The sequence below is a fragment of the Rattus norvegicus genome, chromosome 11 (genome assembly GCF_021556685.1).
Source record: "Rattus norvegicus strain SHRSP/BbbUtx chromosome 11, alternate assembly SHRSP_T2T, whole genome shotgun sequence".
In the NCBI taxonomy this organism is placed as follows: domain Eukaryota; kingdom Metazoa; phylum Chordata; class Mammalia; order Rodentia; family Muridae; genus Rattus; species Rattus norvegicus.
This window is the reverse complement of record NC_141544.1, coordinates 44,440,409-44,454,841: the sequence shown is the minus strand read 5'-3', so window position 1 is coordinate 44,454,841 and position 14,433 is coordinate 44,440,409. Positions and strand designations below refer to the sequence as shown.

General features: G+C 46.2%; 1 protein-coding gene across 18 annotated transcripts in view; it reads left to right on the top strand.

Moving 5' to 3' along the window:
- The window catches only part of Tmem50b (transmembrane protein 50B), a 32,814-nt gene extending 24,431 nt beyond the window's left edge, over positions 1-8,383 (top strand). For all 18 annotated transcript variants that reach the window (NM_001025014.1, XM_087576500.1, XM_087576505.1 and 15 more), the window contains 4 exon segments: positions 387-454; positions 2,112-2,204; positions 4,214-4,271; positions 6,711-8,383. In NM_001025014.1, coding sequence (NP_001020185.1) covers positions 387-454; positions 2,112-2,204; positions 4,214-4,271; positions 6,711-6,756 — 265 coding nt within the window. In that variant the 3' untranslated portion in view covers positions 6,757-8,383.
- The last annotated feature ends 6,050 nt before the right edge of the window (positions 8,384-14,433 follow it).

Sequence of the window (14,433 nt, the reverse complement as noted above, 5' to 3'; positions counted from 1 at the left end):
AAGAAACGAGAAGCTAGGTGTGGTGGCTCACGCCTTTAGTCCCAGCATTTGGGAGGCAGAACAGGGTAGGTCTCTGTGAATTAGAAGCCAGCTTGGCCTATATAAAGGCTGGATAGTAAGGCCCTGTCTCAAAAGAAAGAACAAAGGAGGGATGGGAAGAAGATGAGCACCTGTCTCAGTCTCTGGTGTGCTTTCTGGGTGTGCCTAGTGGAAAACAAAAGGAATAATATTTCTGTGCACTACAACTTCTGTTAACTCCTTAGCTATCAACATATCAACATATTAGCTCTACTTAGGAAATAGTCTGTTCCTCTCTCCAGTGCTGTGCAAACAGCTGTGTATATTTTGCTGACGTGAAGGCTCATGGGCTGATTTTGTGTCTGTAGGATAAATGCTGTATCCAATGCCCAGGTGCGAGGTGACAGCTATGAGAGCGGCTGCTTAGGAAGAACTGGTAAGCATGACGGCGATGCAGGAACACTTGCGGAACAGGGACAAGTCTCCAGACTGAGGGGCTGAGCCTCCTCGGAGTCTCTGGGTTTATTTTATGTGTATGAGTGCTCTGCTGGCTGTGTGCTAGTGCACTGTGTGCCATGCCTGGTCCCAGGGAGGCCAGGAGAAGATGTTGGATCCCCCGAACTGAGGTATGGACAGCAGCCTTGAGCTGCCATAGGGGTATGGGAACTGAACCTGGGTCCTCTGCAAGAGCAGCCAGTGCTTTTTTTTTTTTTTTTTTTTTTTTTTTTTTTTGGTTCTTTTTTTCGGAGCTGGGGACCAAACCCAGGGCCTTGCGCTCTACCACTGAGCTAAATCCTCAACCCCCCCCCCTTTTTTTTTAAAAGATTTATTTATTATATATAAGTACACTGTAGCTGTCTTCAGATACACCAGAAGAGGGCATCAGATCCCATTACAGATGGTTGTGAGCCACCATGTGGTTGTGGTTGCTGGGATTTGAACTCAGGTCCTCTGGAAGAGCAGTCAGTGCTCTTAACCGCTGAGCCATCTCTCCAGCCCACAGCCAGTGCTCTTAACAGCTGATCTCCAGCCCTACACCCTTAGACAGGGTCTCTCGTTGTTCAGGAGTTCATTGATTGGCCTGGCAGTAGGCTCCAGACCCGCCTGTCTCCACCCACCCAGTGCGGGAGATCTGACCTTGACCTCAGGCTTGTGCAGCAAGCACTTAGCAACAGCTTCTGCCAGCCCGATTTCTCCATTTTTATTTGAGACAGGCTCCAAGCCTGTGGAGTGGTGGCATCTTCACTCAGGGCGAAGCTCCCATCTCAGTTACCCGAGTCTAGAAACTTCCTTACAGACATTCCAGGGAGAGTTTCAGTCTCATCAAACTGACAGTCAAGATTATCCCTTACTCCCACTTTGTAAGACTCTGTGGAATCTGCCTGAGCATCTTCGTAACTGCCACTGAAGTGCTAGAAGGTCACGACCGCAGGCTGAAGACACACTGTGCCCCTGAACCTGTCAGGAGTGTGGTGCACGTTGGCTTCCTTGTAGCTGCAGAGCAATCTGTCTGTCTGTAGAGTAGCTGCTGTGTAGAGTCTTGGATGTTCTCTAGAAGCTTGACACTGAGTCTGAGGGGCTGGTGATGGCCATCTGATACGTCAGTCATTCCGTCCTTTCAGGTGTGTGTGTTTTTTTTTTTTTTTTTTTTTTCTTTTCTTTTTTCGGAGCTGGGGACCGAACCCAGGGCCTTGCGTTTGCTAGGCAAGCGCTCTACCGCTGAGCTAAATCCCCAACCCCTCAGGTGTGGTTTAAGAAGCTGATTTAGTGAGGTAATTGCCAAGGTCATTTTCCTAACTTGCTCAGGAATTGATCTCTCTGGCAGCAAAGAGCTAACTCTTCTCCTTGCCAAGTTGTCTAAGCCATTTTAGCTTTTTTGTTTTGGTGTGTGTGTGTGTGTGTGTGTGTGTGTGTGTGTGTGTGTGTGTGTGCATCTTAAGTGCATGTATGTATTTTAAATCCTTATGCAGTTTAGTGTCGTAGCAGGGGTGTGCAGGCTTCTCAGTAAGTCGGCCGCTTACAGTGTGGCATGACTGTAGGACGTGACGGAGCTCTGAGGCCTGCGTGTTTGTAACCAGAGCCGCTGTTCACAGGAGCTCGGGTCTGGCTCTTCATTGGTTTCATGCTGATGTTCGGATCGCTTATCGCCTCCATGTGGATCCTTTTTGGTGCATATGTTACTCAAAGTAAGTGCGCATTTCTCCGCTATGTTACAGGCGGGTTTTATGTTTGGTCTCTTCTGACTGGTCCGTTTGGAGTTACTACTGATGTGATTATTGGATTAGGTTAAATTCTTCTCTGGGTAAAGACACACTAATTCATAGAACCTGTCTTTGTGAGAGGGCTGGCTCATAGAAAATCACAGCCCTAGCCAATCCAGGCCTCCAGCGCCCCCTAGAGTTCCTGAACGCCTTCCCTTGGGCAGCTGAACTCTTACACTAGAGGTCTGTCCCTGGGACCACAGTGAGAAAGGGAACCGGATACAGGTCTGTTGTGCTCATTCCCTGTGCATGGTTCAGTCCTCAGACCCAGAATACTGAACAGTGGGACTTTACTAGTGTACAGGGAAACCTGATCTAAATGGACATATGGCTTGTGTCTCTTTATCGCATTATTCTAAGGGTTCAAAGAGTTCTATTGCAGGAGTGCATTTGAACTAAGTGTATTTGGCTGTGGGCTGCTAGGCCAGAGCCAGCTACGGTGCTGTAAACACCAGTTGGTTTTAGTTTGTTCCAGACTAAGAACTCAGAAAGCCGGCACTAGGTGATAGGTCTGCTCATCTCACTTGAGAAACAGACAGACACTGACATTACTACAGAGAGCTGGGGCTCTCCTGTACAGCACTGGGGACCTTTGTACCGACTGCTCACTTCCTGTGTCTTGGTCTTAGAAGCAAGTGCATAGCCAGAGGCCTCTCAGCAGTGTCTCATGTCACTCAGCAGCGCTGCCTGGTCTGTGTGCCTCGCTACTTAGAAAGTGAGCTTTCTTTCATTTCAGGGCCATTCCTGACATATTTCAGATTTTATCAGAGAGCTTCTTGAACTATTAATTCTTATGATAGCAGCTACCGTTTATGTATACATGAACATCTTAATCTGATTTGAAATCCAAATTGCTCCAAAATAGGAAATATTCTCAGTTCTGATCTGACACAAGTCTCAAAGTCAACCCCTGACCTCCTGACTTTGTGCGATGGATGTAGTCAAACAGGTGTACTAAAAACTTGTATAAAACCACTTTGAAACTGTGTGTAAAGGTACACATGCAGCATAACTGAACTTCATGTCCACAGTTGGTCCACTCCCAAGATTTGTGTATGGCAAGCATCCCTAAATCTAAAAACTGAACTCTGATCCCCAGATTTTAGATAAGGTGTATGTGTCTGGTATCAATTAATAATCCAAGTACAGTTGCAGGGATTATACAGAGTCACCCCCTTAATTCCCACTCCTGTGGGGTGGACACTGATATAGTGCCCATTCTACAGATGAGAAAGTTGAGGCCCTGAGATTTAGTAACCTGCTTAAGGATATGCATTTAGTCAGTAACAGAATTAAGCTCAGAGTTGGAGCTCTCCAGCCAACCTGCTGTTTGTTTTTTATGCTCTCAAAAGACTGAATGTCGACCAGTTTCTCTATGCTAGCCAGTGGGTTCACACCAGTTCACACCAGTGGTTATAGTTTAACAAAGTCCCTGTCTTCCTATGGATATTTAGCTGATTGCTTCAGTCAGGGAGAGCATGATGGCTCCTTCGTGTCACTCAGAGTTTGCAGGATGTCAGGAGTCAGCAGACTTAAATAATCAACAATGTAGCCAACCCCCTTTTGATTTCTATGCTGGCCTTACCAGGGAACGGTGTTCTGCTTTCTTGGCACTGTTTGTTTGATTTCGAGACTGTGGGCCACTGTTTCCCAGGCCGACCTCAGTTTCCATTCTCTGTGGGGCTGAAGTGATCTGCCTCTGCGGATTCCACATAGCCAGCGCCTTTGTGGCCTGAGTTAGACAGAGCCCACTGGCATTTATTTAGAGTAAAAGCAATCTTCTGTTTTAGGGAATGAAATTGTTTGTTTCATTGTAGACATCTTAGAGTTGACAGTAAATGTCCTGTGTTCTGACACAGAGCTCTGAACAGCACTCCCCCCCCCTCCTCTGTCTGCCACCCTCTCCTCTGATCCGTTTCTCTCTTTGTGTGCAGATATTGATGTTTACCCTGGACTAGCTGTGTTCTTTCAAAATGCACTTATATTTTTTAGGTAAGTTGTCTAATTTCCTTTACTTTTATATTTTTAAAAAGATTAATTTTATGTGTATGTGTGAGTGACTGCTTGTATACACGTGTGCTGTGTACATGCTGGTATGGTTGGTGCCCGAGGAGGCCTGGCGTGTACCAGAGCCTCAGGAACTGGAATCGCAGGTGGTTGAGCCACTATGTGGTGTTGGGTTATCTACAAGAACAGCAAGTGCCCGACTGCCGAGCCATCTTTCTAGCTCTAAGGCACCTCATTTCTCATTACACCTAAAACATTTACAGAGATGTCGACAGCATCCTGAGTGTCATGGTCACAGTACATTAATAGGAACCTTTTAGCCAGGGCCCGGCTATTTGCCAAGACCTCGTTTATCTGGGCAGTCTCTCTCTTCCCCTTTCATTCCGTTACTACTTAAATAAGTACCACGTGCTCTTCTGTGTGTAGGGGAGGCAAGCTCGGAGCTCCTGAAAGACATAGCAAGTGAATGCAGAGCGAGAGATAAGTCTAGATTGTTGCTGCCATAGCCTGTGCTTTCTTAATTTTTTTTTTTTTTCGGAGCTGGGGACCGAACCCAGGGCCTTGCGCTTGCTAGGCAAGCGCTCTACCACTGAGCTAAATCCCCAACCCCTAGCCTGTGCTTTCTTAACAAAACCATGCACACTTATAAGAAGAAAAGGGAACAGGTGAATCTGTGAGTTTGAGGCCAGCCGACTCCGCATAGCTAGTTCCAGGACAGCCAGGGCCACACAGTGAGACCTGCCTCCAAAAGTGAAAGGGAAAACACTGTATACAGAAACTGCTGGGACTTGAGTTTTCTAGACAACTTAAAGTAAGGTAAAAGTAACATTGTATTAAAAGTATTTCTTAGAAGAAACTTCTTAGAGCCTCTCATGGGAAACCTGGGTGCTGTCATTGTGGAAGCGGACATCTGTGGATGTGTGAGAGGTTTAGCTGTGCACTTACAGGATTATCTTTCTGCCAAATCAGGGAAGCTCACCTGAGCACCTTTGCTATTGGCCACCATCATAGCCATGTGGCAATGTGTGGTGCAGTTTTCTTCATGTGTTTTGTGCTAGGGGTTTATTGCACTAAAGAATAAGGATTTATAGATTCCATAATTTGAGGTTTTTGTTTTTGTTTTTTTTTTTTTGGTACTTTTTTTCGGAGCTGGGGACCGAACCCAGGGCCTTGTGCTTCTTAGCCAAGCGCTCTACCACTGAGCTAAATCCCCAACCCCGAGGTTTTTAAGTTAATATTTCATTGACTATTTTCTGTCCATTTTGTCTTCCTTAGGTTTCAGGTACATTTGTAGTAATCCTAGGTGGTGGCAGTGATCACTGCTGCTTCTCCTTCCCTCCTTCCTCTCCCCCTCCTCTGCCTCTCCTCTCCTTCTGCTCCATTTTCCCTTTCCTTCCCCTTCTCCCTAGCCCTCCTTCTCCCCTCCTGCCTTCTGCTTCCTCTCCTCTTTCTCTGGTGCCCAGCTCTTAGAGATGCTTGTCACGGTAGTCACAGCTCTGTGGCTCCCTGCCCTCGTGTTTCGCTGTTCTGTGTTCTTCCCTCCATCCCGTGTGTATGGTTCCTAGCATGCTGTCCTGAGGCTCCCTGAGCTGAGCTTCCTCAGTGCCCAGGCGGACCGCTTACCCCACACACTGGATTTTGGGCCCTAGAAGCTCAGCTCAGGTCTTTGGTGTTTTCTGTGTCTCTCCTTAGCACCCCTGACTGTTTATAACCTTTTTGATATCTAAGGCCTGGGCTGTGTTAACTTATTGACTATTTCTATTTACTTCTCAGTTTAGGGTTATTTTTCCCATTTGCAGCTTTCTGTGCACTTTGTTGGAGTTGTGGTTTTTGGGCCCAAGTTTCATGTATCCTAGGCTGGTCCATAGCTGAGGATGACCCTGATTCCTAATGCTCCTGCCTCTACCTCCCAGGTGCTGGGATGATGGCATCAGTTCCTTCTGATCTGTTTTGACGGACACCTCTGGCCACTCCTTCACAGCACGTCCCTGTGGCTGGATTTGACGGTGTCAGTCATGTCCCTCATTAGACTCTGTTCCCCAAGGAGCCTCTCTGTTCCTTTAGATTCAGCCATGTTCCAGCACTTAGCCAGAGGTCTGGCATGTTCCAGAATCCCACCTACAGCAATTGCTGACGAATAGAGAATTACTTCTGCCCTGCACTAGGCTAGTCCAGAGATGCTCTCAGAGATGTAAAGTGGCCTGTATCACCAGCCACACAAGGCAGCCTCCCTGTGGCACACTTCCCTGTGCAGTGGCTGTGGGCGTTGTGGGGGTGGGAGTTCTTCACAGGCATCATGTGTCTGTTTTACAGAGGAGCACACTCCTCTGAGCTGGCTCTGCGTTTTAGACGTTTGAGCCATGCAGGAAGTGAACTCTGTGCGGCTCGTTTGAGCCTCTCACGGCTTTATCCATCTCTTTCCAGCACTCTGATCTACAAATTCGGAAGAACTGAAGAGCTCTGGGCCTGAGATCACCTCACACACACCTCACCTTCCTCTTGTTCCACGCCTAGCTTCCTTTTTCTCTGGTATAGTCTACATATTGCCAAATGAAGCACATCATGTGCTCAGAGGTTTCTGTCTTCATAGTTTTGTGCCCTGAGTTTTGAATTGCTTTTGAAAATGTCTATCTTGGTTTTTCATCAACTAGACAAGTTAATATGATAGAATACATCATCACTACATGTACATGATACTGAATGTCAGGTTTTTATTCCCAAGACTAAGATTGGTGAGTCCTGAGCCAGGGTTATATTGTCTTGGTGTTAGAGGTAAATACTCTGACTTGGTGTCTCTGAGGTTTGAAAACGTGCAAAATACACAGCTCTGTGTCTCTGGAGGCCCTGAGCTGTTCATGAAGGCATTTCTGCCAGGTGTAACTTACTTTGGCTTAGAAATGAGTTGTTGTTTTTTTTTAAAGGAAAAATGTTTGTGCATATGTTTTAAAGAGCTGGACTTTTTATATGAAGATTTTTTAAATGCCCAAAGGACTAGTTTGAAAGCCCCCTTTACAAAGAATTCCTCTAACTTGACTTTTGCTTGAGAAGGGATAACACAGAGATAAACTCCATTTTGTGGAAAGATGGTAGGCAGCTGAGCCATGTGTCCCCATCTTACCAAGCTACTTCGATGCCCGTCAAGGACGGCTTGCCACAATCTGGCATTACACACGGCAAGGGACCCTGCTGCAGGTGCTGTGTAGACATGGCCAAGTGGAATAACTAGCTAAGACCATCCCGAAGGGCGCTGTGACCTACAGAAGGTCAGACGCTCGACTCACTTCATTCTGGACTCCCTCTGCTGTCTCAGGCTCTCAGGCTCTCAGGCTCTGGGTGACACTCCACACCAGACGCTCCTTCCCTGTGTTTGACGCTGCGCTCGCACCGTGTATATTTCTGTGGGCCTTTCCCTGGGGTCAGGATTTTGTGTTGCACTTTTAACCCCAGAGGACCTTTCTAAGACCTTGTGCTGTAAACAGTAGTGAGGATGGCAGTGGTGCACCTTCTGACTCGGGCCTCACCTTACTTAGCAGTTCTCAGAGAGGCCCCTCCAAGCACAGCGTGTGAAGCAGCTGCTGATCGCTGTGCCCATTCTGATGCATCTTGCTTCACTGTTTTCCCGTCAGTCCCTCAAAAGGCCAGCTTTGTCTTGCTTCCAGCAAACTACAGAGCTAACGACACGTTTCCATTCATAGAACATGCAGTGAGTGTCCCTCTCACACTGCTGAAGTTAGGTGTGTGGGGGACGTGGACCTCTCACACACGCTGCAGTTAGGTGTGGGGGACGCAAAACACAGCCTGGCTCTGTCCATTCTCACTGTCCAAGATGCGCTCATAAACAAGGAGAGGACGCACTGGACCACAGCATGCGCATGCAGAGGTTTATGACGGGTAGCCCTGAGGACCGACTGGAAATGCTGGTGGCTTCCTCTCTATTCATGAATTTTGTTTTAATTGTGAGCAAATCTGTTGATTTCCTGTTTGTTGTTTCATTAAACAAGAGAGATGACATTAGTATCCTCATAGATATTATGAGTCAGAATTCTTGGTAATCATCTAAATTCACACAGTTCTCTTAATAAAGCTCTCAAGCTCAAGACATGGAATCTGAGTCTTTTGTATGTGGGCCATTGTCAGAGCGTTCTCTAGGCTGCTCTTCATGACCCCTTCATCTTTCAAAACCAGTACCACCTGGGTGACTCCTACACATTACCAAGTCCAGCTGCAGCATGAGGTACAGCCTTGGCTCTCTCTGGAACACGGCCTCTTTGTGCTCTCAGAAAACACTTCCCAGAAGACTTCACTTCAGTGACGCTTGGTCTCTCTTAATCATCGCTAATTTCTTAGCTCCAGCTGACCAGCATCGATTGTCCCCGTACATAACGCAAAGGTTTCACTTTCATAGTTCTAGTATCTTATTAATCACAGCTGATTCCTCAGCCCCAGCTAACCACAACCACAGAATCTTAACCCCAAATAGCAAGCGATCCTGATAGTCCTTCATCTCCCCTCTGAAGTGTCACAAGCCAGGCCTCCATCCTCTGCTCTACTCTCAACACTCACACTTCCCAAGCTCCTACTGAACAGCCCACCAAGCTATAAACTCCCAATGGCTCTTCTAGCCCAAAGTTCCAAAGTCCTTCCACAGTCCACCCCAAAACATGGTCAGGGCTGTCACAACAGTACCCTACTATACTGGTACCAGTTTGTCTTAGTGTTTTTATTGCTTTGACAAAACACCACGAGCAAAAAGCAAGTCGGGGGGTTGGGGATTTAGCTCAGTGGTAGAGCGCTTGCCTAGGAAGCGCAAGGTCCTGGGTTCGGTCCCCAGCTCCGGAAAAAAAAAAAAAAAAAAAGAACCAAAAAAAAAAAAAAAAAAAAAAAAGCAAGTCGGGAAGGGAAAGGTTTATTCAGCTTACACTTCCACATTGCTGTTTATCACCAAAGGAAGTCAGGAAAGAAACTGAAACAGGGCAGGAACATGGAGGCAGGAGCTGATGCAGAAGCCATGGACAGGTACTGCTTACTGGCTTGCTCATCCCAGGACCACCGCCCAGGGCTGGGGCCCTCCTTATAGATCACTAATTGAGAAAATGCCTTATAGCTGGCTCTCATAGAGGCATTTCCTCAACTGAAGCTCCTTTCTCTCTGATGACTATACCTTGTATCAGTTGACACACAAAACCAGCCAGGACAGTCACTAAAGTAGAAGCTCATTGAAATGGGAATCTTAGGGCGTGTGTGCTGCAGTTGAGCCTGCTCAGTACAACCTGGGTCACTGAGCTTCAGCCCTGGCCTAAGAATCATTCGCACCGCTCCATGAACTGTTCTGGTGAAAGGGAAGCAGAGGGGTTGACAGTCGCTGCAGCTGACAGGCTGCTGCTTTCTGAGAATTGCTGAGGAGCCAGGCAGGGTTATTCACCTCTCTTCTTACAGCCTATTATCATTTTCTTAGAAATAGCTTTCTACGATGCTTTGGTTTTATTAAAAATGAACTAAATTATTTGCACGGACTGTTTAATGTTTAAAGAGTTCACATTTCCCGTTCTCATTCCCTGAACTTCACTAACTTCATACTTGCTTTCTAGGTATTAACAGATGGTATGTATCCGGAGAGTACGAAGGAGTACTTTTACTTATTTATTTTCTTACTTATTTCTTTCTTCAAGACAGGATTTCTCCATGTAACCTTGGCTGTCCTAGAGTTCACTATGTAGACCAGGCTGTCCTGGATCTCACAGAGAACTCCCTGCCTTTGCCTACAAAGTGCTGGGATTAAAGGTGTGGGTTAGTGTGCCAGGCTGTAGGTTTTTTGTTATTATTATTTTGTTTTTTTAAGATTTACTTTATTTATTATATATGAGCACACTGTAGCTGTCTTCAGACACACCAGAAGAGGGCACTATAACTATCCCCAACATGTCACCATAATCATCCCTAACACGTCACCATAACCGTGCCCAGATGTCATCATAATCATCCCCAAAATGTCAGCATAAACATCCCCAGATATCACCATAACTGTGCCCAAATGTCATCATAACCGTCTACAACATGTCATCATACCATCCCCAGATGTCCTCCACTTCCTTTTTCCCCTTAAGAAGGAAACCTTGGACTTGACACTCCAGATACACTCGCTTTTTAGATTTTCTCCCATGGTTGGAGAACACTAAACCTTTGTCCCTAGAGCAAAGACAAGACTAGGTCCCCGAGAGCCACTGGATACAATGCGGGTCCCCTTGATCAGGACTGCCTTGTATCTCACCTCATTCAATAGACACTGTGGATGTACTACATTGAACCTGATGTTACAACCTTCTTGCAGCTGAACACTAGACAGAACTTGAACTCTGCCCTCGGAGGCCACATGAACACCAGCAAGAACAGAACTGAGAAAGACACGTTACCACACAGACTAGACCCTTGTTTTTGTACCAGCCTCTTCAGACGACTTAGAACTCTCTACATGTATCCTTAAAGGATCAGGAAATCACCCCAAATATTGATTCTGGGGTCACAAATATACTTCAGCCAGTAGCAGGGCTGGCCAGTGAGGGGGTCGGAATGACGAGGGTAGTGGCTGAGAGCCCCGACTGCCTGATTCTCCCCCAGCATTCCTATGACAGGCCACTGTTCCCCCTTTTATGACTGCCAGTTTAGGCACCCAGCTTCTGAGTGGCCTGAGTCATTGTTCTGCTCCACATAAAGAGTTCTGGGAACAGTGTGTCCTATATTCTCTCCTCTGAAGTTCCCTATTGGGTCCAGAGAGGTCAGATAGCTCGTTGGTGACTCAGACTTTCTTCATGACCTTAAAGTCCTGCTTTTCACTCAGCTCACACTTTTAAACTGCTTCCGGAACATTCAAGGCCTTTTAGGGACCCAGGAAAAGCAGTGTCAAAGAAACCTGGGAACCCCGGACTGTGTTTTTTTTTTTTTTTTTTTTTTTTTTTTATTAGAGCTCTGTAAAAAGTGCATTGTGGATTAGGGGCTGGCTCAGTTGGTAATGTGCTGGCCTTGAAAATACCAAGACCTGACTTCAATCTCTCAGCACCCAATTTTTTTTTTTTTAAAGCTTTTTGCTGTGAGATTTGGGCTGGGGCTATGGATGGGTAGATTATGATAGATTCCTAGAGCTCTCTGGCCGGCCAGCCCAGCCTAATTGGTGAGTTGTGGGTCAGTGAGGGACCCTCTCCTGAAAACCAAGGCGAGTGGTTTCTGAGGAATGACACCTGAGGTGGACCTATACACATGCATGCACACATACACATACACATACACGTGCACCCACTTGGACTTACAGTTCACATGGCATGCTGTAATGAGGGGAAGTTAGATAGTGGTTTCCATACTTTTCTCCATGAATATTTTAAAAAATATTTTAAAATTGTGTTTGGGCGGGGGGTGGGTCGTGGTGGTGGAAAGATGGCTGCTCTTCCGGAAGTCCTGGGTTCATGTTCCAGTACCCACATGATGGCTCACAATCTTCTATAACTCTTGTGCTAGGGACTCTGATCCCCTTTCTGACCTCCAGGGGTACTGCATGTGCACGGCGAGCAGTCATACATTCAGGCATAACAGTCATACGCATAGGGGCTGGAGAGATGGCTCAGTGGTTAAGAGCTCTGACTGCTCTTCCAGAGGTCCTGAGTTCAATTCCCAGCAACCACATGGTGGCTCACAACCATTTGTACTTCTGATGTGTCTGAAGATGGCTACAGTGCACTTATATAGAATAAATAAATAAGTCTTAAAAAAAAACAATCATACGCATAAAACATAAAATAACAAAAAATCTTTTAAAATTATGTTTTTGGTTAGTTTACAAAAGTGTGTTTCATTGTGACATTTTTGTGCTTAAATATACTTTGCAGTCATTAAAGTTTATTTTACTTGTGTGTATGGTGTATGGATGTCCGTGTGTGTGTGTGTGTGTGTGTGTGTGTGTGTGTGTGTGTGTGTGTGTGAGTGAACTGGAGTCCCTTCTTCCTTCCTCAGCCTCCCACACCTCCACACTGGGGTGTGCCCAGGATTCTGTTCTGAGCCTGCCCACCCCACTCCTTTTGTAGCAGTGTCATGGAGGTTGAAATGTTCTCCCTGGGGCTTTCAGATAGAAGCGCCCGCCTCTTGAGTTGCTCTGGTGGCGTACGGGGGCTTCACATCTCCAGAGTAAGTGTGCAGACAGGCAGTTGCTCCAGACTATGGGGTGTTATGCTGCCATAGGGATGCTATGCTGGGGTAGAGATTGTGGAGCTTTGACTTTTGGAGCACCAGAAACTTGAAAGCCCTTTGATGTCGGTTTACTGCCCTCCCCCCAACCCCCAGTTGGGCAAAGGCTGTAAAATGGACTTATGCAGCTCCCCCATGATGTTCCCATGTTCCTTGAGAGGCTTTACCTCTGGCCAGGAACACTGAATTTACAGATTAACATTTTGAGTGACTAAAGTCTTGCAGAGAAGATTTTGTGCGTGTGAAGCGGTTGACACTGTGCTGTAGAACACTCTGACATGGCAGGCACACGAAATGTGTCTGCTTATTCAGGAAGAAAATCTGTTACGCTTGGAAGTAAGGTGACTTAAAGAGAGAGGTTCCGTATAGGTTAGTGCTTGGTCCAGCTAATTCTATCGGCTTGGGATGACCAATCCTGCATTCTGTGTGCACACAGCCTTTCCTGACTCATAACATGCTTTATAGTATGCACACAAGAATTTAGTGTCCCCTCTTATAATTTATGACCCCTGACCCCTACATCATAAACCTTGATGGTAAGAGTGGATCTCTTTGTGATTGTATAGTAACCACATCATAAACTAGGCCAACAACCTTGTCACAGAAGGCCCAGGTGTTGTAAACATAAGGCCCTGTGAACCATATATTCTCAGTAACTACTCAAGTCTGCCTGGCGGTGTAAAGGTGACCACAGACTGCGCAAGAATGAGGGTGCCTCACCAGCTGTCCATAAAACTTCATGGACAGGGGTTGGGGATTTAGCTCAGTGGTAGAGCGCTTGCGCGCAAGGCCCTGGGTTTGGTCCTCAGCTCCGAAAAAAAAAAAAAAAAAAACCCCCCCAAAAAAAAACAAAAAAAAAATTTCACGGACACTGGAATTCCAAACCACTCTCATGTGGTTTGAGGTGTGATCTTTACACTTTTAGTTTTTATTTGTGTAGTGTTTGTGACTGTCTGTATGCTCGCCGTGCGTGCAGGTACCTACAGAGGTTGGAGGAGGGCGTCAGATCCCTCAGAACTGGAGTTATAGGTAGTTGTGAGCCACCCTGTGTGGGTGCTGGGAACCAAAACCCAGGTCCTCTGGAAGAGCAATAGGACCCTAACTGCTGAGCCATATCCTCGGCCCATACCTTTGGTTTGTTCCTCCAGTTATTTAAAGATATAAAAATGGCTGTGGACCCACAAGTGGGAGGAATGACTTTAGCCAGTGGGTAGACACTGCCGTTACAGCTGCTCTATGGTAAGACAGTGCCCAGCAGTTTAGTTCATGGGTGATGGACTTCTGGTTAGAAATTAACGTTTCAAGTTAGCGCAAGAATCAATCCTATTGACTAGCTGTTTATTTTACAAGGCAGACGGGGCCTTTCTTTGGGAGAAAAATATATACAAGTATCTTTCTTATTCAAAATATTCTGGTCCTTTCAATAGGCAGGTCTGTTCCATATTCTGCATGTACTGAGTTGGAATGGTGAAGGACCACCGTCCACCATCCTGTTCTGACTCCATTTATCTCGTGTTTCCTTACACAGTTCTCAGCCCTCACCATCCCTCCCCACACTGTCTTCGCATCTGCCTTGGACACATTTGAGGTTTCCATGGCCTTCACCATGGTCCATATGCATTAACCAAAACAACGAAGCTAAAATAACTAGGAAAGATATAATTCAAAAATAATCACCAACTTATGTCCAAAATAATTACCATGTTCTGCCAGGAATGACCATTTCACAGCTTCCCCGACTGTCATCTTAGATGTACGGTCTTTGTGCTTTTTGCCTTTAAAAATTTTGTATCCTCCTGCGCTTGGACACCGAGAGAGCTTTTAGATACGCAGGCCCACTCAGGCCATAAATAAAAGGGACTTCAAACTTTTAATTGACTTACCATCGTCGTCAATAAGGACCTGTGTAGTTCGTTAG